This window comes from Acipenser ruthenus, chromosome 13, assembly GCF_902713425.1.
Source record: "Acipenser ruthenus chromosome 13, fAciRut3.2 maternal haplotype, whole genome shotgun sequence".
In the NCBI taxonomy this organism is placed as follows: Eukaryota; Metazoa; Chordata; class Actinopteri; order Acipenseriformes; family Acipenseridae; genus Acipenser; species Acipenser ruthenus.
In genome coordinates this window covers 9,971,215-9,994,759 of record NC_081201.1, presented here as the reverse complement: position 1 = coordinate 9,994,759, position 23,545 = coordinate 9,971,215, and the positions used below count along the sequence as shown (strand labels likewise).

At 38.2% G+C, this 23,545-nt stretch overlaps 1 protein-coding gene across 4 annotated transcripts in view; it reads left to right on the top strand.

Moving 5' to 3' along the window:
• The window catches only part of LOC117417832 (ankyrin repeat and fibronectin type-III domain-containing protein 1-like), a 198,234-nt gene that overhangs the window by 5,720 nt on the left and 168,969 nt on the right, over positions 1 to 23,545 (top strand). For 3 of the 4 annotated variants that reach the window (XM_059035632.1, XM_059035630.1, XM_059035634.1), the window contains exon 1: positions 10,117 to 10,206. Coding sequence is in view for 1 of the 4 variants with exons in the window: in XM_059035633.1 (XP_058891616.1) it covers positions 10,190 to 10,206 (17 nt within the window). In the remaining 3 variants the exon portion in view is untranslated. Of the gene's footprint in view, positions 1 to 10,096; positions 10,207 to 23,545 lie in introns of those variants that run through there. The other variant, XM_059035633.1, reaches the window with a different exon arrangement.

Sequence of the window (23,545 nt, the reverse complement as noted above, 5' to 3'; positions counted from 1 at the left end):
GACTTCAAAATGGTGGCATTCCTGATGGGTCTCCAAGGCGGTTTTACCAAGTTTCCCTGCTATCTTTGCCTTTGGGACAGCAGGGACACCAAGGCACACTACCACAGGCGGGACTGGCCATAGCGGACCGAGTTCTCTGTGGGGAGGAACAGCGTCAAGTGGGAGCCACTGGTGGACCCCCGGAAGGTGCTGATGCCACCACTGCACATCAAATTGGGCCTTATGAAACAATTTGTCAGAGCTCTAGATAAGGAGTCAGCAGCCTTCAAGTACCTTCAAGACTTCTTCCCTAAGCTGTCTGAGGCAAAGGTCAAAGCCGGTGTCTTCGTCGGACCACAGATAAAGAAGATCCTGGAGTGCAATGAATTCCCCAAGAAGCTCAGTAGTAAGGAGAAAGCGGCTTGGAACAGCTTTGTCGCAGTGGTTCGGGGCTTCCTGGGCAATCACAAGGCTGAAAACTATGTGGAGCTGGTTGAGACTCTGGTGACGAACTACGGCACAATGGGCTGTAGGATGTCCCTCAAAGTCCATATCCTTGATGCTCATCTTGATAAATTCAAGGAGAACATGGCAGCGTACTCGGAGGAGCAAGGCGAGTGCTTCCACCAGGATATACTGGACTTTGAACGCCGCTACCAAGGACAGTATAACGAGAACATGATGGGAGACTACATTTGGGGGCTGATTCGTGAAAGTGATTTACAGTATAATCGTAAATCTCGAAAAACTACTCACTTCTAAATCTTTTGTAGTTATTTTTGTATTACTTTAGTATAAATACATGTTAATTTGGATTCATATGTTGTTTTTTTCTGACTTTGTGAACGAAAAGACACAAATTCGCCCGTTTTCTCATTGGAAATAGGTCAATTTTAAAATATCACTGTCCTGGTCACAAAAGCAAAGTTTGTGGGGAATAATAGCCATTTTCTATACTTTTGAGGCATAAGCAATTAGGAAATAACATTTACTACCCAGGAACAAAAATTGTGTTACATAGTGTAATTACTGCACATTTCTTGACTTGCCTGTAAAAGTTTTTAAATACTGTAAATAACCTGTTTAACAAAACTACTTTGGAAATAAGTATGCTATCCCGCTGCAGTCGCTTATCTCTGCTAATTGAGAGTTTCCATCAAAACCATTTTCATAAAAGTATCAGTTCACAAATAGATCTTCCCATTAACCAGGCCACTTTGCTAAGGCTGGACGTATCATCACTTGGTTTAGAAGCATGTTTGTCTTTTTCCTTTATGCAGATTTTTGTTGCTATAGTTAGTTTTTAATCCAAGCCTCATGTGACTTTCAAATATCCAAAACAAATAACAGATTTGAAGAGAGCAGGAAGTAGATTATTTCATAAAAAACTTTTTTTTGGCTATCATCGAACAGTTTCCTGTCCTAAGGCAATTACTGTGTTGGCTGTTTCTTAATTTAACCCCCAGGATCGCGTTTTATAAAACTAGCATTGAGATTTCTAGCATCAAATAACTTTGACATATTTGGTGAATATTTCTTATTGGAGATCTAATTTTGTAAACTATCTTCCATTCATTCAAATCCAATGATGGAATGACCGGGTAAGTCCTAAATCTGCAGCTACATAATGATCATAAATGTAAGGCTTTGAAAATATGGCCCAATAAGAAGTCTTATGTGATGTGATGTTTTTGTTTGACAGTTTCTAAAGAGTTTACTTACAGAAATACTTGATATATTAATATGGAAGTATGTAACCCATATCCTGTTTGATATGCTAGGATATTGAATAGCTATAGATAAAATAGATTATTATTTATTTCTTAGCAGACACCCTTATCCAGGGCAACTTGCAATTGTTAAAATATATCACATTATTTTTTTACATACAATTACATTATTTTTTACACATTATTTTTTACATACAATTACCCATTTATACAGTTGGGTTTTTACTGGAGCAATCTAGGTAATTTCCTTGCTCAAGGGTAGAGCAGCAGTGTCCCCCTCCAGAGATTGAACCCACAACCCTCCGGTCAAGAGTCCAGAGCCCTAACCACTACTCCCCATTCTCATTAAAATGAACTTGGATTAAATCCATTTCCTCATACTACAATTTTCCTACATGGTCCCAGCCAAATTTAGCAGTTGCTTATTGTAAATTACTTCTTAAATTCACATAACAGTATTTCCTGTTAATTAAACGGGTTGCCCGAGTTTGAACAGCTCTGTAGAAAGGAGATTGGGAAATGTATTTGCATCCAGATTAGCGCCTCTGTACTGTACTGTACTGTACTGTACTGCTTTTGCATTTTGATAGGCACAGTTTTCAGGTTTCCATAGTGCTCATGCGTCAATGCCATTTCCAAGAAGCAGAATATTATCCTTACAGGCAAAAGCAGAGGTGTTGAAAGAGGTGGATAATGCATCACTGTACAAGAAAAATAAATATTTCAATGTTTCTGCTTCGTCAACCATTTTGAAAAACTGGAATACAGTAATACAGGCCTATAAACAGCAAAACTGTCGATCAAAATAGACTGTGTTTCGAAATTTGCTCAACATCCTGATTTTGAGGACGCCTTGCTTATGTAGTTTAAAAATGTCCATGATCAGAATGGAACATGCCGATTTCAAGTTCATTTGCAATTTATATTTTTAAAAGTTCACTTACTTACAACCGTATTTTCAGTAAAATGCAGAGAATTTTAAATGTATAATACTTTTTATTATACTGTAATTTTAAATTCGATTGTACTGATAGTATGCAGTAGACTCTTGATAGTAAAAATTACTGATAAGACCAATTTTTTTCCTGGTCCCTTTACATTCGTATTAATGAGAGTTGTCTGAGTTTTTTTAATAATACATAGTTATATAAGAATAATTAAACAGCATAGCTATTTTTTATGTGACGTCATTTCCACGTGATCCGATGGCTGTATCATATCAATATCAGGGGCTACTGTGTACTTTTAATAAACTGGACTATCTGTTTTTTTACACTAAATGAATATCTAGCCTGTGATATACTGTACACCTGACTGCCAAATTAACCAGGCCATAGTTTTCAATGCCAGGATTAAAATGAAATTGTATTAAAATTAAAATCAGAAATAACTGTTTAAAAACAGTGTGGGGTTGTACCCCTTTGTGCAGGTGAGTAATTTCCTGCTGAAGGGATCAGCTCCCTCAGGAAAGATACATAGCATATTGCAGCAAGTTTCACAGCTGGCTTGATGACAGCTCCACAATGGAAGCAGGAAAAGGCTGAGAAACCCAACAAGAGAGGGTGGGAGGGAAAGAGGTACTAGCAGTTACAAGAAAATGGGATTCTGTACAGTTTGCTTTGTTTTACTTGCCCTTCGCCATTGAAGAAATCCATTCTGTTGCCCTGCCCAGTCCTTCTGTATTGGTAGAAAAAGGATAACATTTCAGTCTATGCTTCAATGTATGTGTTAATAGGGGCTTATGCTTGTTTTCTTTTGAAGTACTGAGGTATCCTGTAAGTTTCTAGCATTGAGTAACTTCACAGATGGGAATCACAGTGTGTTCTGTACCTCTATAAGGAGGCTGTGTGCTCCACTGGTTAAAGAAAGGGGCTTGTAACCAGGAGGTCCCCGGTTCAAATCCCGGTTCAATCACTGACTCACTGTGACCTTAAGCAAGTCACTTAACCTCCTTCTGCTCCGTCTTTTTGGTGTGACATTGTTGTAAGTGACTCTGCAGCTGATGCACAGTTCACACAGCCTAGTCTCTGTAAATTGCCTTGGATAAAGGCGTCTGCTAAATAAACAAAATACAATACATAAAAGTAAACTGCATTGTGAACAAGCCAAGTGAACACAAGTAGTAGACTCTGATGTTCTTTCAGTGTTCATAGAAAAAAAATGGTTTCATATTTTTGGTATTTCATGACCATTTGTTGGTTACTAGTCACTGCTTGGTAGAAAAATAAAAACATGTTCTATATCCACCAAGTACTACCAGTATATTGCAATCTGACCAAAAACATCTTGCACGTACAAAGACACTTTTTTTTTTTTTCTAAATCTACTAGCTATACAGTATTGTCTTTGACGTAAGAGAACATGCGCTAGAATTACATATGTGCGTACCTGCCCGCTTTTAGATTTTGTTCTCTCTCTCTATCTATTTCTTTCTTTCTTTCTTTCATTCTTTCTCTATTTTTCTCTCTCTCTCTCTCTCGTTCCAAGTGATTGCTCAGTTACCTGTTGAAACATGTCCAATTAACTCTGCCCCCACTCAGGAATGCAGCAATTCAATTTAAAGAGACCTGGGGAAATGGTAATAAACTGCTTGTTTTTGGATCATCAAATAAATGATTAATCTGTTGTGAACTTAAAATGATTTAACTTCTAGGCAAGCGGTGTCCTGAACGTGGACAGCAAGCTGTTGGAACATTGTAGCCTGGAATTATGAAGTACAGCCCCCTTAGACACTTTAAAATGTAGTACTTTAAAATGTAGAAAAATCTTGTCTTAAGTTTCAGTCATCTGCAAATACATTATATCGAAAGTAAATACAGTTGTATTTACTGTATTTACCTATATTGCAGTAAAACCTTGATTATGCAAACTTTGTTTGCACTGTTGCCATAGAGAATGTGCTATTCAAACCTTAATCTCTGGTATTTACAGACAGTGTGCTGTAGTACTGTATATACAGACGTGCTCAAATTTGTTGGTACTCTTACAGCTCATTGAAATAATGCTTCATTCCTCCTGAAAAGTGATGAAATTAAAAGCTATTTTATCATGTATACTTGCATGCCTTTGGTATGTCATAGAATAAAGCAAAGAAGCTGTGAAAAGAGATGAGTTATTGCTTATTCTACAAAGATATTCTAAAATGGCCTGGACACATTTGTTGGTACCCCTTAGAAAAGATAATAAATAATTGGATTATAGTGATATTTCAAACTAATTAGTTTCTTTAATTAGTATCACACATGTCTCCAATCTTGTAATCAGTCATTCAGCCTATTTAAATGGAGAAAAGTAGTCACTGTGCTGTTTGGTATCATTGTGTGCACCACACTGAACATGGACCAGAGAAAGCAAAGGAGAGAGTTGTCTGAGGAGATCAGAAAGAAAATAATATACAAGCATGGTAAAGGTAAAGGCTACAAGACCATCTCCAAGCAGCTTGATGTTCCTGTGACAACAGTTGCAAATATTATTAAGAAGTTTAAGGTCCATGGAACTGTAGCCAACCTCCCTGGGCGCGGCCGCAAGAGGAAAATCGACCCCAGATTGAACAGAAGGATAGTGCGAATGGTAGAAAAAGAACCAAGGATAACTGCCAAAGAGATACAAGCTGAACTCCAAGGTGAAGGTACGTCAGTTTCTGATCACACCATCCGTCGCTTTTTGAGCGAAAGTGGGCTCCATGGAAGAAGACCCAGGAGGACTCCACTTTTGAAAGAAAAACATAAAAAAGCCAGACTGGAATTTGCTAAAATGCATATTGACAAGCCACAATCCTTCTGGGAGAATGTCCTTTGGACAGATGAGTCAAAACTGGAGCTTTTTGGCGAGTCACATCAGCTCTATGTTCACAGACGAAAAAATGAAGCTTTCAAAGAAAAGAACACCATACCTACAGTGAAACATGGAGGAGGCTCGGTTATGTTTTGGGGCTGCTTTGCTGCGCCTGGCACAGGGTGCCTTGAATCTGTGCAGGGCACAATGAAATCTCAAAACTATCAAGGCATTCTGGAGCGAAACGTACTGCCCAGTTTCAGAAAGCTCTGTCTCAGTCGCAGGTCATGGGTCCTCCAACATAATGACCCAAAACACACAGCTAAAAGCACCCAAGAATGGATAAGAACAAAACATTGGACTATTCTGAAGTGGCCTTCTATGAGTCCTGATCTGAATCCTATCGAACATCTATGGAAAGAGCTGAAACTTGCAGTCTGGAGAAGGCACCCATCAAACCTGAGACAGCTGGAGCAGTTTGCTCAGGAAGAGTGGGCCAAACTACCTGTTAATAGGTGCAGAAGTCTCATTGAGAGCTACAGAAAACGTCTGATTGCAGTGATTGCCTCTAAAGGTTGTGCAACAAAATATTAGGTTAGCGGTCCCATTATTTTTGTCCATGCCATTTTCATTTGTTTTATTATTTACAATATTATGTTGAATAAAAAATCAAAAGCAAAGTCTGATTTCTATTAAATATGGAATAAACAATGGTGGATGCCAATGACTTTTGTCAGTTTCAAGTTATTGCAGAGAAAATTGTGCATTCTTCATTTTTTGTGGAGGGGTACCAACAAATTTGAGCACGTCTGTATATTCAAAGGTAAAGGGGCTGTATTCTATCGTTTTTCAAAGGTTTTTTGATATGGAAGGTCAGCCCCCCCCCGGCATACCCAATTAGTTAAGTTAAAATATATTTTACTGTACACCGTGCTGCCCTTCACAAGGCACACAGGCTTTTGTTGGGACTTTCGCGTTTTGATATTGTCTCCATCCCTGGGATGCGTGTCTGCCCGTCTGACACGAGCAGCGCCACGACGGATTAAATATGTATATTTCTTAAATCATGCTAGCAATTGTGTGAGGTTCAAGCTTCAGAATATTGACGTTGTAGTTCCCGCTGTGGAGAACTGCAAAACATGGACCTGGGAATCCTTGGATCATAGCGGACTGAACTTATACTGGTTGCTTGTTTTGTAGAAATCAATTTCAGGCTTTCTTGCTGACTGATTCCAAAGCATAAACAATTGTGTTTGAAAGATGTTAGCAGCTGATGACAGAAATACATGACTCAGAAGTTAAATGTTTTTTTTTTTTCGCTGTCTATTTACGTGGACTGTAGTAATACTGCTAAGTTTAAGGGTCTACTGGTCTACTAGTTTTTTTTTCCAAAGTAAAAGAAAGAAATGCGGTCATATAAATCTCCCTGCAACTAGCCTATCGTGTAAAATATATGTTTTTAAAAAGTGAGCTCCCCTTGAGTTAAGTTTGATATTAAGTTTTAAGAAATGTAATAAAAGCAGGACTTCACTTAACACTTTCCTAGCGCGTAGTGAGCAGAGCATGCATAGTTTGCAATATTGAATAAGCAAGTTAAGCCCCTTTCACACTGGCACTCCTACCCTGGTCCCAGCTACCCGGGTCACAACCCCGCGTTGTGTGAAACCACATACCTGGGTCGTACCCTGGTTGATCCGGGTCCCAGCGACCCACCTCAGGATGTGGGTCGACCATGCTTTGACCCGGGTTGAACGAGACAAAATGCAAGATGGCGGTTCGTAGCATCTTTTGCAATGCCTTTTTGTTCTTTGTTCTTTTAGATAGAAAACAAATTCTGTTTGCGGCTTTGTGTTTTGTTTCTTATTGTTAAAAAATGGTTAAAACCTTAATAAATGAAGAAAAAATGTACCATAAAATTAAGACTTTGTAGTTTTATTTGGTCCCCCAACATTTCCTCTGGGACATTCAGTGTTTGTAGCTGAGAGTCTTGGCTCCTCAATGGGTAGAAGCTTTGGAGAGCCCCACTTTAAGTATTGAATTATCAATTCATTCACGGAATAACATGTAAGTGTTGACTTTGATTGAATGTTGTACCTGCGGTGGGAAAATCTGTGCTTTTGGTCCAGTTTTGAATCCAATTGAGCATTGCTGGATTGAGATGAAGAGGTTGCTTGCTTTGATTTCTTTTAAAACATTCATCTCAGCTGTGAGCTCTGAAGGAAGTGTGACTGCCCATGTGAACTAGCAGCTGATGTTTGAAGAGATCATTTATAATGCCACTAGCTGAAGTACCCGGCGTTGCCCAGGGAAATTCAATATTTCATGCATGACAAATTGCGGAATAGTAGCCTTATGGTTTCCTATAAGTTACCGATCTTGGGTGTCACACAATGCGCTCGGACCCCTTTCCCTTTTTTTTAACCTTTTTTTTTTTTTTGGTTAATGCCATTTTTAAATTAATTTTTAATTTAATTTAATTTTATTATTTGGTTTTGTGGGTTTCTTTAATTTGAGATACACGGCTACTGTAGTGATCCAGCAATGGGGTTACTAAATAAAGCACCCCAGGGGTCCAAATTTTGGCTCCAAACATATCCCTCGACCTTCCCCTGGATGAAAGAGGAGGCCATGCAAAGTTTGGCCTCGCTGGCTCCTGTGGGGTCCGAATGCATGAAGGAACAGACAAACGTTCTTCTTTATATATTGAGATAAATACAGTATACACACACTGGAGACCTTTTGCACCATTTGAATATGCAAACTAGATTGAGTCCTTTGTTTTTCATGGAAGGTCTAAAAACATCCTTGTGTGTACCTGAGCATTGCTGCTGATCAAGTCCACCGCACAGTGTGTGTCCACACTCATCCCAATCCTATTGCACATCTGTGAAATGAACCTGAATGTCACATTCATTGTCACAATCCTCTCCCTACCTTGTCTTCCAAGTCGCACTCCTGGCCGCAAGACGGCATCAGGTGTCTTTGCCATGCCAACTCCAATATTAAAGGTATGTGTGTATTGTTTTAATTTTTTTTTTTTTTTTTTTTTTTACATTTTGACCAGAAAATGTTTTTTAAAACAACACACACACCTTATGTAAATAGTTGTAGCAACACATGGGAACATGTAACACAATAAAATAAAAAGGTCCTTATGTGCCCTTTAACATGATACTGTCTCACTTCCATGTCTGCAGACTGCCACATCTTAGCATCGTAACAACAGTCAGTTGGTATTTCTATCACTAAATTAGACAAAGCCTGTTTTGACACCTGTTCCTACCTTGTATATTTTCCACACCCAACCAGGCTTAAGGACCTTAAATATATCCATGCCAGTAGTGAATCCTTTTGTAATTACTGATAAACATCACTTCAAAACACTCACTCAGAATTGTAATGTAAAACTAAAAACAAATCAAGTAAAAGTAAAGTCAATCTCTTGGTTTTAATGGTGAACATTTGCAGGGATTTGTATTTACTAGAGACAAATAGTTTTGATGAGAATTTAAAATTCGTGCTTTCTCCATGGTTTTATATAAATCTCCGTTCTAAAAATACAGATATTTCACTAACGCAGTCCTGCTGTTGGATGGGTGTTTTTTACTGAACCGTGGTAAAGATGAAACACATGAATGATAATAAATAGTACCGCTTTTCTTTTAATCTCCTTATCATACAATGTCATCATATGATTGGAACACACGGGTCTGGGATATGAATCAAAAGACGCTCTTTAGAGCCACGGGCACTGAGGGAACATCTGCACAGGGAGCGCAGGCAGATTACTGATGGGATATTGTGTTCATATCAGAGGCTGCTTTTAGAAGTCTGGAACTTGAATTTTAAAGTATCAACTTTTTTTTAGTCCAAGATAAATTCTAGGATAGCACTGCCTGATTTAAGTCCACCCAACACTGTGTTGCAACTTGCAATAGCAACTTTCAAGACAATATTGCTCCGGTTCACCATGCTGGAACTGTGCGTAACTGGTTTGAGGTTCATGAAACATCAGGCATCATCTTCCATGGCCCTGATCTCCAGTTGAGCACGATGCAAAACTTTAGGCCATAGCTGTATCTGAGTGGGGGAAAACTGTAGTTTTTTACTAACAATATACAATGGCAACAGGTCATATATTACCTCACGACTAAAAACAAACCCAGTTGCCAATTCTCATACTGTTGATCTTACTTTTCCAGAATGTTTTCTCAGTTTGACTAGGTTGAAGCACACATTATATTATATAAAAGTACTTCCTGTGTTACAGGTTTTAATGTCCCACTTGACACCACGTGGTTTTCTTACATGCAGCATAGAACACAAAGTTCAGCTCGGAGTCTATTACCTGTTACACAGGATGGAAGTAGCAGGAAAAATGAGCCTTGCTTTCAGCTTACAGCTTATTGATGACTTCCTTGAATTTCCGTCATGCTACCGTTACCTGTGCTTATGTGCTCAACGTGTAGTTCACCCCACTACACTAAATACGTCCATTGTTGGTGCAGTGTGCAAAATTATTGGCAAACCCTGGTGATTTCTTCTAAAACAAACAGGATGTGAGATTCAGTGCTGAGAGAGTGATGTAATGCAATTTTTTTTTCTGCTTGCAGGGAAGGTAAAGCAGTGAACACAAGCACAGGCACCACGACCCCAGCGGAAGCTCCTCAGGACAAGGGGACACAGCAGGGAATCTGAGGGTCGGCATGGAGCTGTTTTTAGGGTAGGACACCATTTTGTCCATAAATAAGAAAGACACAGTTCTGTTAAAGGGTTGAAATTCTCAACAAAAAAGTGCAGAATTTGAGTGCCAATGAATAAATACTTATAAAATGTATATATATTGGTACACACTACATTCAATACAAAATTAGCCTTAACAAATAACTGATAAAATATAACCAATTCACCAGAAGTAGAAAATACTGAAAGCTTTGTACCCTCTGCATGTATCACTGTCATGTACTGTAATATAACACTTACGTTAAACCTTAAAGAAGTACTGTGTTACACTATGCAGTAACTGCCGTAGAGGGTTTTTTTTTTTTTTTTTTTTTTAAGATATCCTAAAATAGGGGTGATATTTATAAATAAAAAAAAACTGCTATAAAAAAGTCTAAGTAAAACAATGCACATTACAAATTAAAATACATTTAAAAATGTTACACTATGATTAAGTCCCTGTGAAAATCACGATTTCACAGGCTGCGCTGTAATCGTGAAATTAGCCCAATACCGCAATTTTTACAATATTCTTAAATAAAAATAATTCCATAATTTGTATTTCATACAAAATCACATTAAAAACTGTACAGTTTTGCTGTGTGCCTGCGTGTAATATTCGCCATGCATACAGTGCTGTGCAGTGATTATCATGTCACTATGCAATCTAAGCAGGAAATTAAAATACTACACACTGTAAACAAGAAAATGGATGTCTCTAAAAAGACTAAAAATGTGTCTGCAGCAGATCACATAAAGCAGTATCCAGCAGGAGTTTACACAGCGATGCAGGTAAGCTCTTCTGTACATCATGCAACGTTACTGTAGATCACTACCGAAACTCGTCTGTTGACAGGCATTTAGATTCAAGTATTCACCGAAAGAGAAAGGCGCAAATCCAGAGCAGTACTGCGACTGCTTTACATGCAAAGAAACAAAAAACTGTGACTTCCATATTCCAAAAGTCCACTTATTACATTTTCACCTGACAGAGGTGTTTGTTTGCTAGCATCAAAATGAGTCCCGGTGTGAGTACCGGCAGAATTTCACCCCTGGTTCTGTAGAAGTGCTCATAGAATCTAGTTTTACATAGATCTAGAGAACCACTCCTCCAATTGCTGTGCGACTGATAGGACGTTCTTCAGCTGTTGAGAACGTCAGAATATGGGCCTCTGAGGAAATGTCTTACTCAGGTCTGTATTTTTACTTCTGTCTAGAAAAAATGCTTATCCAATTGTTATAAAACTTGGAATTGCAAGTTAATATGAATATCTGGGGATCTGCTGTGGAAAAAGTCTGTCTGTCTACTTTTTCATGGTGTCTATTTTATGATTGTTTTCTATTTATTAACATGTTAAAGGCTTAGGACTGCTAACCAGGGTAGCAGAATGTCCAAAATCTTCTGGGCATAGACTACAAACCTGTGTAAGCATCATTGTGGGTTGCAAACAAACATTTCTTTCTTTATTTGTTTATTGTGGAAAAATGTAAAATATGGCTCATGATGGTGTGTGTAATGTAATATAAGTAACAGAACGTTTACAGTATTCTGATATTTACAAGTTTATTTTTAGTTAAATGTCCTTATGAAAACGGTTGAAAGAACTGCAGTGAATGAATCAATTAGTCGTCAATTTTCAGTTTCACACAGAAATCAAGCATTGTCGATTTTGTTTCACATGCAAAAACATTGAAATACTGAATAGTTATTCCGCCACCTTTTATATAAATTGCACCCAGTCCACCTGTTGGAAAACAGCAGAAAAGTGTTTCATTTTTTTGATGGAAACAACATTCGAGATAAGAGCTGCTGTGGGGAGTGAGGGAGCATTCTAAATTGAGGAGGAGAACGCTGGTATTACTTCTGCTGACAGCTATTGCTTTCTCTGAAGATGTAGTTTATAGAAAACAATTTCTAAATCTAGGAATGCAATTTGTATTTCACAGTTTTAACAGTGGAGTTTTGCCCAAACAATTACCAGTACTGTTGTACAAATGGTTGCCATGGTTACTATGCTGTTGGGATAATTTGATAAAGCCAGGTTTTTAAATCCATTGACGTCTTACTAGCATGAGCAATATTAACACGGGTCCCTCTTCTGTTGAAGATGTTTTTGGTTCTTTGCATGTATTTTAATGTGAAATAGTTTTTTGGTCTTTGCAAAACCGCGAAACATGCCAAAATAAATTCCTGTCGTAACTAATTACATAAACTGCCAGTTCATTTAAAATCCTGTTGAGGTCTAAACCACTTCAGATGGTAAATGGTTTGCGTCTGTGAGCGATTTGTAAGATTGATGATCCGTGACAGATTTCTATGTCTATAAAATGCTATTGAATGCTATTAAAATGTGTGACAGTCCAGTTAGAAAGAGAGCATTCTAATGGGTGAGTTACAATAAGCTGATTTGTGCCACTGTGATGGAGATCTCCGTGCTTGTGATCAGATACAAAGGAGGACTTTGACTAAATTCAGACACTCTGTACCTCCCTAACTTCTGGTTCTTTCAACTCCTTGTTTGAAAATCCTACGAAGCAAGGCTTTCCTGTGACTATGACTTCTTTTTATGTTTGTTCTCTCTCCTTCTCTACAGTTTGTGCTTCGATTTATTGTTTACCAGGATTGAATACTTTTACAGCAAAAGGACAAGGGTATAAAGAGGGAATTTTGCCTACAACCCTTATAAAAGTTTCCCACAGTAAAAGCAACGCAGCGTGTAATAAAGCAGGGCAAGCATTGTAAACATGGCAAACCAGGGTAAACTCTGGTAAATGCATGGTATAACTATGGCAAAAGCGTGATAAAACTGCACAAGTACCGTGGTGAACTTTTTTTTATAAGGGAATATTAAGTAATAAGTTGTTTCACATTTTAATGCAAGTTTCATGTGATTTTATATTTGCATAAAACCATTTTTATTTGCATATCCTATGTAGACCCACTTTGCATTTGCATCATCCCTTTATGCTAAACAACATATTAAAGACTGAAGTTGTTTAAAGACAGAACTTGCATTAAAAAATGACGCAAAGTTGGAAATCTACCCTTAAAATAGCTTTCGAGACACATGGGAGGGGAATCTGGTTAATTTGATGAAATTGGATCTTATGGTAGATCCATTAAAGGTGAAACAACTCCCAAATTCTTCACAAATTCATATTCTGGGAGTTTTCAGTAGCATCCCCTGTGGTTGATAAATTAGTAAGTTGACATTAGTTGGTAAGCCCAGACCACTGTGGTGGCAGTCTGGCCGTCTCCAACACACACATTTTACATAAATCTGGGGAACCACTTCTCCAGTTGTGATGCAAATTGGTTAAAGTATTTAAGCACAGGTTATAGAGTAGCAACAACTTTCCAAAAAACAACCATCCATTTATTCTTGTGTGACACAAGAGGGCGCTACTGTACCTTGCATTGCCGCTTGCTGTGCAGGTAAGGGGATGTGGTAAGCATTCAGAAACCCCTATCATAAGAACATAAGAAAGTTTACAAATGAGAGGAGGCCATTCGGCCCATCTAGCTCATTTTGGTTGTTAGTAGCTTATTGATCCCAGAATCTCCTCAAGCAGCTTCTTGAAGGATCCCAGGGTGTCGGCTTCAACAACATTACTGGGGAGTTGGTTCCAGACCCTCACAATTCTCTGTGTAAAAAAGTGCCTCCTATTTTCTGTTCTGAATGCCCCTTTATCTAATCTCCATTTGTGACACCTGGTCCTTGTTTCTTTTTTCAGGTAATATAACACTGTCAATAAGGTGTAGGGTCACCATGGATAATTGACAGGTTTAATGATCAGTCTGCATCACCAGTTATTGCCAATTGTGTCATGCTAGCTAAAGATCTGGGAAGAGACTTAATGGTGGTCAAAGCACCTCAGCTAAGACATAACCCCCACCCCCCTAAAGCCCTCCCCCCTCAATATTTGAGTTATTAAAAAAAAAAAAAAGAAGGAAAAAGCTCAATCATAGCAAACATCATAAAAAACTAAGCAATTTTAATTTGAAGTTACTCACTCTTTACCTTCTCGTGATCCTTCTTGAAGTTGACAAGAAATCGACAGTCCTGTTTTTTGCAGAAAGAAAAAAGGTACTATAAAATGATTAAGATGGTTTGAAGACTCCAGGTGCTAAATAGGGGATACTGTAAAACTTAAACTCCAATACGCGCCAGGTCTGCTGGCAAATACTGTAAATAAACACCGGCGGCATTTAATTGAAGTTTTACGGTAGTTTATTGCAATGGTAACTGACACTTAACAGATGTACAGTGTATCTATGGCTATTGTATGATGCAGTTCACAGTACAGAGGAATCGGTAGTCAAATATTTAAAAAGAACTATCAAAACTATTAAACGTAATGACATGCAAAAATTTGCATGTATACATTCTTCTTTCATCTCACAAATGTAGTTGATTAAACCTGTATTACAAATACATTTGCTTATCTCATAGCAAATGTACAATCTGTAGCTGTGTTTTGGATTTCTCAAGCAAAACCTGCCCTCTAATGGAGGCATTATGGAAGTGCAAAGCCATTCAGCAGCCACTATATGCAAGTAGGTTTGTGCATTAACATGTTTTCATTAAAACAGAATGCAACCCGTTTTATAGTGTTGATTTATTAAATGCAAAACAGCACTCTTCCTTAATTTGCAATGAACACATTATTGGCTACCAATCGATGATAATCAGACAGCCAGTGTTTTCTGACAATTTGGTAATGTATTGTTTTATTTGTGTTTAGGTTCACGTTGTATTATTTAGTGTTTCAGTCCTCACATCCTGGTGTCTTTAAAATCCGAGGCCCAGCCTTGAGTCACATTTTTTTTTTTTTTTTTTCGGAGCCCACTTTATTGATTACATGTAAAAAAAAATATATAGGCACTGTCTAATCTACTGGGATTAGAAAAATAAACCATCACAAGGTAGTATTGGTGGACTGTCAATCAAAACACAAATCTGCAAATCAGAGCTATCAGATTGTCTATCTGTAGGCGGGACACAGAGCAAGAGCTCTGGCTATAGGTCACTGGTAAAGTCATCGGATTGCTCTGCTGGCAGATGTGATACTAACCAACTGAAGATAAAAATTCAGTATTTAAAAAAAAATTGACATGCTTTTGGGATATTCATTTGTTAAGTGTGTTCATTAGAATTGTTTTTTGAATGCATTGTACTGTGGGCTAAGTTTTTTGAGCTGCAGACGTGTGTGTTGGTTTTTTTATTTATTTTAATTTTTTTATTTTATATAAACGTTTTCATACTAACCTTTGCACTTGATACCATTAATAAAAAAATCAAATTGATGCCTATGATACATTTTTGTGACTAATTGGAAGCTAGTAATATCTTTCAATATTAACTAAATTGAGTTATTAATCAAATTGATTAATCTTGTTACATAATCGATTTATTAATGTTTGGATATACTGTTACTTAATTGGTCACTGTCTTGTTCACAGTCCTCTTAAAATTAAAGTTAGAATATGTTTTGTTGAAAAATAAAAAAAAATTCCAATTCAAATTTTGCTGCTAATGTATTTATTTTCAAAAAGCTTTCTTTAGGTTGTGCTGCAACTGTGTTTTTTTGGGTTGGGTGGTTGGGTCTACTTCAGTCTAACATCAGGGCCCAGTAAATCCTAGCGCTGGCACTGGCCTGGGGTTTTTTGGGGCAGGTGATTCCTCAAACGAGTGAGTGAGTGAGCGAATACTATACTTGGAGCCTTGAGGGACAGCCCCCCCCTGCCCGGCAGCTCTTGTCTGACAGATTTCACAGTATACCTCGAGGGGCCTGTGACAGCATCGCTCCCCGTTGTAAACTCCCAGCCTGGTGCTGGCTTTTGACATCCTTTCGTCAAACTGTGAATTCCCCTGGAGGTGCCAGAGCAGGCCTGCTTCCCAGCACTGAGACTACAAGCACATCCTTGGCTTGTGAGCCACACTGCTCACGGCACACAGTAACATACAGCATGCAAGCGCTACGTATTAAAGGGCTAATAACAAAGGCTTTACAAAAACATATTCTACCGCATAACAACAACAACTTCTGCTTGGGGACCATGCAAAAATTGCTGTTCAGCCACCCCTTATTTAACCACTGCCTTTCAATACATAAACTCATGAATTCTATATAAATATATTTAATTTGCATTACCATCCTCAACTGCCCCATGAGAAAATAAGAACATATATGAATGAGAAGAAGCCTTTCGGCCCTTCAGTGCTCATCCGGTTCGAAGTAGCTGAGTGATCCCAGAACTTTGTGAAGTCGGGTCTTAAGGGATCCCAATGATTTCAGTATCAATAACATGGCAAGGTAACCCATTCCATATCCTCACCAATCCCCATTTAAAGAAGTCTGTCCGACACACTATCTTCACTTCATTTCCAACTGTGTCCCTTGGTTTTAGTTTCTGTGCTGCACTTAAAGTATTGGTTAGGGTTAACTGTGTCTATTTCAGATTAGTTTATTCCTTTAAGCCTGGGATAAGTCTGGTTGCTATTCACTGTCTGGGCTCACTGTCCAGTATTCCGTGTGTGGCCTCACCTCTTCATTACACAGCCTTGTTATATCCTCCTTTGGTTTGACTTCTTTAGGATTAAGGTTATACTACCACAAAACCATTATTTAAACCTCTGCATAGCTGAGCCTTCAGACCCAGAGAACAAAACTGGCATTGACACAGACCTCCACCAGTCTAGAAATGTAGTCAAATTAAATCAAATTTCCTAGTCCGCGATTCTTTAGGACAGTGGAGAGAGATTCACTTTATTACTATACTGTCCTGCCTCCCATCTGTGAAACGGCTTATGTCTTTAAAAAATATACAGCTCGGGCTGCAGTGCAACACAAAGCTTACTAAGTCCTTAATCTTTAGGTTTGGAACGAATGGGTGAAGTTTAGGAGCTCTGTGTTTGTGCCGCTGTCTGTTTATCCTTGCGGGAAATAGATTCACAGCCTCTGTGACTCCTTTTTGGAAAAATCAAATGAAATCAGTTAAATGTCTGCATTGTTCAAGCCATCTTGGGGATGCAGGCAAATTACTAACCTCAGCACTCAAAACACAGAGACCAGAGTTCACCTAACATTACGTTTGGGGTTAAGATGAACTAATCCAGATGCAAATTCAGCACACTGTCTTTGTTGTTCAGATTCTGTTCATGTTGCTAAATTTCTGTATAAATATCTGGGGTGTGCCACTTACTTCAGTCCTGACCTACTGTGCCATTCACATGAAGGAGCGTACTTTTCTAGTAGTATATATTCACTGCCTGGACACTTTGTTAGGACATGTACCTAATGTTGGATTGGGCCCTCATTTGCTCCTTGATCACAGCCTTGAAACTACATTGCATAGACGCTCTATTCAGTCATTAATATTTCATGAAATTGGTGCAAAGAGGAAGGCAGAGGATTGTGATCAGGAATGTATTTTTTCAAGTTCCTTCCAAAACGTGCTCAATTGGATTGTGACATGGTGGTGGCCATGGAAAGTGCTCCTCAAAACATTCAAGCACAATTCTCAAATGATGAATAGGTTATCTTGAAATAGCCATTGCCATCATGGTACAAGTGCAGCATAGTTGGGTAAAGGTAAACTATGGCATTAAGGGACCCAGGGTATACCAGGAGAGCATGCCCCATACCAGGGCTATACCAAATCCTAAAAAGAAACTTGCACACACATTTTGACTAGAAGTCTGTAAGTCTTTTTCAATGTCTTTTAAATTCTCAAACATTTCAACATTGATTAAAAGTTCTTGTCAAAACGTTGGCAAAGAATTTTCTTCTAGTATCACTATGAAAATAAAGTCTAGGAAACTAACAGGTGAACTGCAAAACATCAGGGGAATATTGTTATGCTGAAAATTAATTTTAAAGGATTGATTTCTACACCTTTTTAAGCATTCCCGAAAATGATCATGAAAGGTTATAGGAGGTCTGCTCCCGTGTGTAATCTGCTTCCCCGAATCATTCATCTTTAAAGCAGTAGACAGTTTAGCCTGAAGAAATTGGCAAGGTGAATCACATCTGTACAGTGTTAGAAGATGTGTTTGTCTATGCTGACAAGCCCTACTTCAGCTGCAGGAATGCTAAAAATAACTTGATAAAAGAAACTGGGACAGTTAGCTAACAAAGGAAATGACTGGGGCAGTAATAAGAATGAACTATGGGTATGGCTCTTCAGAGGTGCTCCTTGTAAAAGCACTTATTGTGAGTCATATGAGTGTGGTTTGAATCCTGTTTATGGCAAATTGTTGTATTGGGCTTTGCACATTTCAGCAATCCTATGGCAAGAGGCTAGCCAGACTGGAGTCCAGAGTTCAGTAGCCAACAACATGATCCAATTGTCCTGACAGTGGGAAAGGAGGTTGCCTGTTGACCTTTAGCCCTTCAGATCAGTAAGTGGGCTTGTGGTGCAAAATCGGGTAGAAAAACAAGGGATTAAAACCAGAGTGGGTTATCTAAAAAATTATTAACTAGACAATGCAGCTGTCCAGTTTACCTGAAGATGGCGCTGTATGTACTTGTATGTACTCCCCCAACCCCCCCACCAAAGCCCATAATGTTTCAGGCCACAAGCAGAAATCATAGAAATTAACATATTTTACAATTCTGTATGCGAGACAGACAGCTCTCCAAGCCCCAGTCGAGTGTCAATCAAAACGAAGAGCGAGAAACAATTACAGATCTTGTCTGTTGGAGAAGAGAGTTCAAAAACTGCATTTACAAAGAGACCAGCGTGGCATGCAGATTGATTTTGTTTTGTTTCTTTCTGATGTCTTTGCAAGAACAAAAGCAAAACACCTACTCTAGGTTTTAAAGACCATGTATTATTTTTTCAAATCACAGAAACAGAATCTCTCATGCTGTAGTGGTTGTATCTTCATGTAAAAATTTAAACGAGACCCAATTGAGTTTTTATTGCTCCTCAAGGTCTGCCAAGTTTATGAATGGAAAGGGGGCGCTATTAAGATAACATTATAAAATGTCATACCTCAGTGAGTGTGTAAGTGATCCCATTTATCCATGCTTCCTTCACTCCTTGAAGTGTCAAAAGCCCTGAAGTTTTCTGAATCAATAGACTCAAAATAGACTCAAAAACCACTTAAAAGCAACTGATGCAAGCCATTTCTGCAGATTTTATTTTTATTTGTTTTATTTTTTTTGGCACAAAATGAATGAATGTCCCATCCAGTTGTTCTGCTTTGGTAGTGAATTAATGAACAGTGCCATTAATGTCCTGCTATGAAAGGATAAAAATAAAAATTGTATTGAACACTGTAGCTTTTGAAAGGAACATTTGTCACGATTTGTCATTTTCCAGTAAAAAATGGCACCCAGTGCTCCAGATTATTAATGAATTTAGTAAAAGATCCAGTATAAAGTCCAAGTAAAAGATCCGGGAAAAATATGAGTTATTCTGCACTGTAGGTATCAGGGACAAAATTGGTGTATGTAGATAAGACAAACCTTATTTTAATTAGGTTTAACATAGTATAGTTACTGCTTGGAATTATTTTATTGTTGTATTGTTATTCTATTTTATTGAGTGTGGACTATTTAGGTCTGTCTTTGTATTAACGCTCGCACTATTGAGATGTACCTGTGCTGGACCTGCGGCCACAAAGTGCATAAACTAAACTAAACTAAACTACATACTGATGTACTTTCAACACCACAAATCCAACCTCATTGGAAAGAGGGAACCTGCTTAAAAAGATCAGTCCTGAGGTACTGCTTAGAATTCAATCCTATCATATAACGGTATTCTCTACACCACAATGTTCCCTTATTTTCAATGAAAATCACAGTGGACTAAATAAATACAATAAGGGTTGGTCATGAATATGAACATATGGATTCAACTTGTTTATTAACAGTGAAGAACTAAATAGTAGAGTTTTTGGAATGCAAATGTCTGCACTCATAGAGCATAAACAACAGATTTCCTATTGAAATGCTTTCTTTATTTAAGCCCATCATTTTAAGCTCCCAAATGTTTCTATTTTGTGCAGGTACTACCAGCCATACTTTAAACGTACCCCTCCCCCCCCCGTTTGTACTCGATGCCCCCAAACAAAACCACAACCTCCACTGAGACCATGGACTAGATCTCATCATCCAGCGCTATTCTTACCTTCAGTGTAGAGTAAACCAAGATAGCCACTGAGCTCTGCTAATAGCTTTTCAGCTTTAAATAGATCTAGGGGAAATAATAATAAAAAAAAACAACGAAATGTCCTACTTTTTTAAAGAAAACCTTGAACTATTTCTCTTTTGAACTTTACTCTTTACTGATAACTAGGTTGACACTTGCTATGTTCTGCCTGACTTTAGTAAATCAAGATTTGTGCTAATAGGTGTCATTTAGAAGCTTCTGTGGAACATTGTTTCATTTTATAACTTTATAACCACAGCTTATAAAACGTGTTGCAGTACACCTGAGTTTAATAGTAAAAACAAAAACTTAGAATAAATAAGTATAGTGATACTTAAATATTGGAAATAAAAACAGTGGAGAATGTATGATTAACTTACGAAAAACTGAACAACTTCTAAACAGGATAGAGGAAAGCTAAATTTCTATAAAAATGTGGAAACCATTAATTAATTATTTAAATAAAAGGTATAGTGCATAATTATCAATTTAGGCTATATAATATGATATTAAAGTATATATGCATGGATAAATGATGTGTGAATACGTATATAACTATTATTATTTAGAGAGAGAGGAATCAGCATATCTATGTTATTCATAATATAAGTCTGTATCTCTTATAAGACACATTTTTTACAATTTTGCATCATCCTCAGTACCACCTGCATAGACCAGTATTTGGTCAATTACTTTTTAAATGTTATTACAAGACTTGCTGAAAAACAGAATTGGTTTAATCTCTAAACCCCCTCACTTCAGAAATTCAGCTTTTAGGACTCGTGAGGATCATGGGATTTTGTTTCTGATTTTAGTATGCATGGTAAATTAATGATAAACACGCGTAACAGGAAAAGGGTACGAAACAACACAATCTGAAAATGGAGATGAAGTTAAAAATAGCTGTAACTGGTACTGCTGCTTTTCCACATCGCTGTGTCCGCAGTGGCGAGCTGCTGCTGTTTCAATGGCACTGGCAAGGTGTCTCCTGTCTCTGTGGGTGGGGAATGGCTTGGAGGGGTTTGTGCTGAACCCAGGGGAGACTGAAATCTATTTCTTGCTTGGTGTTAAAACAACCCGTCCTCCTAGTTCAAATATAGCCATCCTCTTGGGTGCAGCAGCTCTTCAGAGCAGCGATTTAAAGGGATATACTGTATGTGCAGTTCTGGGAAGTTAGAAATCTAGAGGGCGTTGCTGCAAAACAGCTTTGTTTTCATGCTTTTATAAGGTTTCTTCAGAAATGTTGAGAATGCTAGCTTTAGCAGTGTTTCTGATTTAAAATGTTGTGATCTGCTGTGCCAGCCCTACCTAGGTAGGTGGGGCAAGCTAAAAGGGGCACACATTGTAACTGGATTTGAATGTAATGAGGGATGCTGTTCAGTAACCCGATTCTACAGACAAGCTCAAATTAGCTGAAAGCTAGATTGAGAGAAAAACAGTGTGTGTGTGTGTGTGTGTGTGTGTTTGTGTGTGTGCAAGTACAAAATACTGTGTGTAGACATTACAAATATAGTAGAATATGCTCCTGAAGGAGTTGAGAACGACTATCAATACTGCTGTACCGTATACAATCTCTGAGGCTTGTTGTAAAATGGTGGATCATGGAGCGACGTGATCAGATGCCAAAATCAAGGCTCATTGATATCTGGAGCGATGAAATCGGTCAAGGAGAATTTCAGAGTTCAAAACGAAACGCACACATTATGATAAAATATACCTTGTGTTTTTAAGAAACAAAGCCATTCCGTTCATGCTAAGAAGCGCGATGTCTTCAGTGGGCACGGGCTCCATATTTGCCGGGTTATAAACATAAAATACAGTGCATGGTGTCATATTAGTCCTACAGTCCATTGCGCTGCTAGGAACTGTAACCAAACTATTTTAATAGTGTGTGTACGCATTAAGCCCGCCTAAACATGAAACAGTACTTTTAGTGTGGACGCTTTGAGCTCGATTAATTAAAACATTTTTGAGTAGGGTTCTCGATAGTGTGGACAGGGCCTAACTAGTGGATTAAGCAGGTTTAGTTCACTTGATTGGACTACAATTCGTGCACCTTCTAATGCCTATTGCAGCGTACCAGAAGGGAATCATCACAGGTGGATCATCTGCTAAATCGGACTGAACAAGAGCCTGATTGCAGCGGCGTACCAAATCAGATTCGTGATGATCCTGTTCAAGTGGATTCACTTAGTACTGTGAAGGATAAGACTAACTTAGTACGCTTACTCGTCCGAAGCATTTAATTTTGCAGATACAGCTGCAATTTTCCTCTGAAATGACTAGTACATCTGAAAACTTTATTCTGTACATTTCTTCTGTCTGTCACATTCAGACAGTCAGATGTGTGAGAAGAAAGTCGTGCACAATATATGTAGGCCCTACATTTAAAATAAACGTTTCAATCTTGTACCTTTTTGGTATCGTTTTCGGTTTAATGCAATACAATTTCAGTTAATATGCTTTAACTAACTCATGGTCCATGTGGCAGGATGGCTTGCAGTGGTGAGGTGTGGTGACATCACGGACCAGGAAGTAACTGAACCAAAACAATGGATGGGCGGGTGAAGCTGAACGCTACGGCGGTCAGCGTGTTTAATAAATCAAATAAACAAAACAAAAGATTTAAACAATAACAAAACACTAAACAAAAAGGCACAAGGGCCAAACAAACCAGACAGACAAACAAGTAAATGTCGTGCTGGCTAATCCAGCACGTTTTAGCAATTGTTATTTTAAATTCTGTCTCCTCTCTATCTCCCTGTACCTCCTCTCTGTACACCCAACCCCGCAGGACTGACAGCTGCAGGTTCTTATACTCTGGGCGAGGGGTTAACTAGCTATTAATTATCTTATTACCCCTCGGCCACAGTCTGCACGCGTTTGGTAAGGATGCGTGACTGTCAGCTAGTTAAATAATCAGCAGCTGATCAGCCACGCATCCTCACAGAGTTTTAAATTATAAATAACAAATAACAAAAGACGCTGCGCTTTTATCCGCGCTGCAAACAAATACAAATAATAATAAATAAATACATAGGGGCGGGACACTCCGCCACAGTCCATTATCATGCAATTCAACTTTTCTGTGGCTATACAGCAGTGTTGGCAGCTTAAATGCAAGTATGATTTGCCTGTTTTAAATGTGCATAAAAAAGACATTACATTTGTTTTT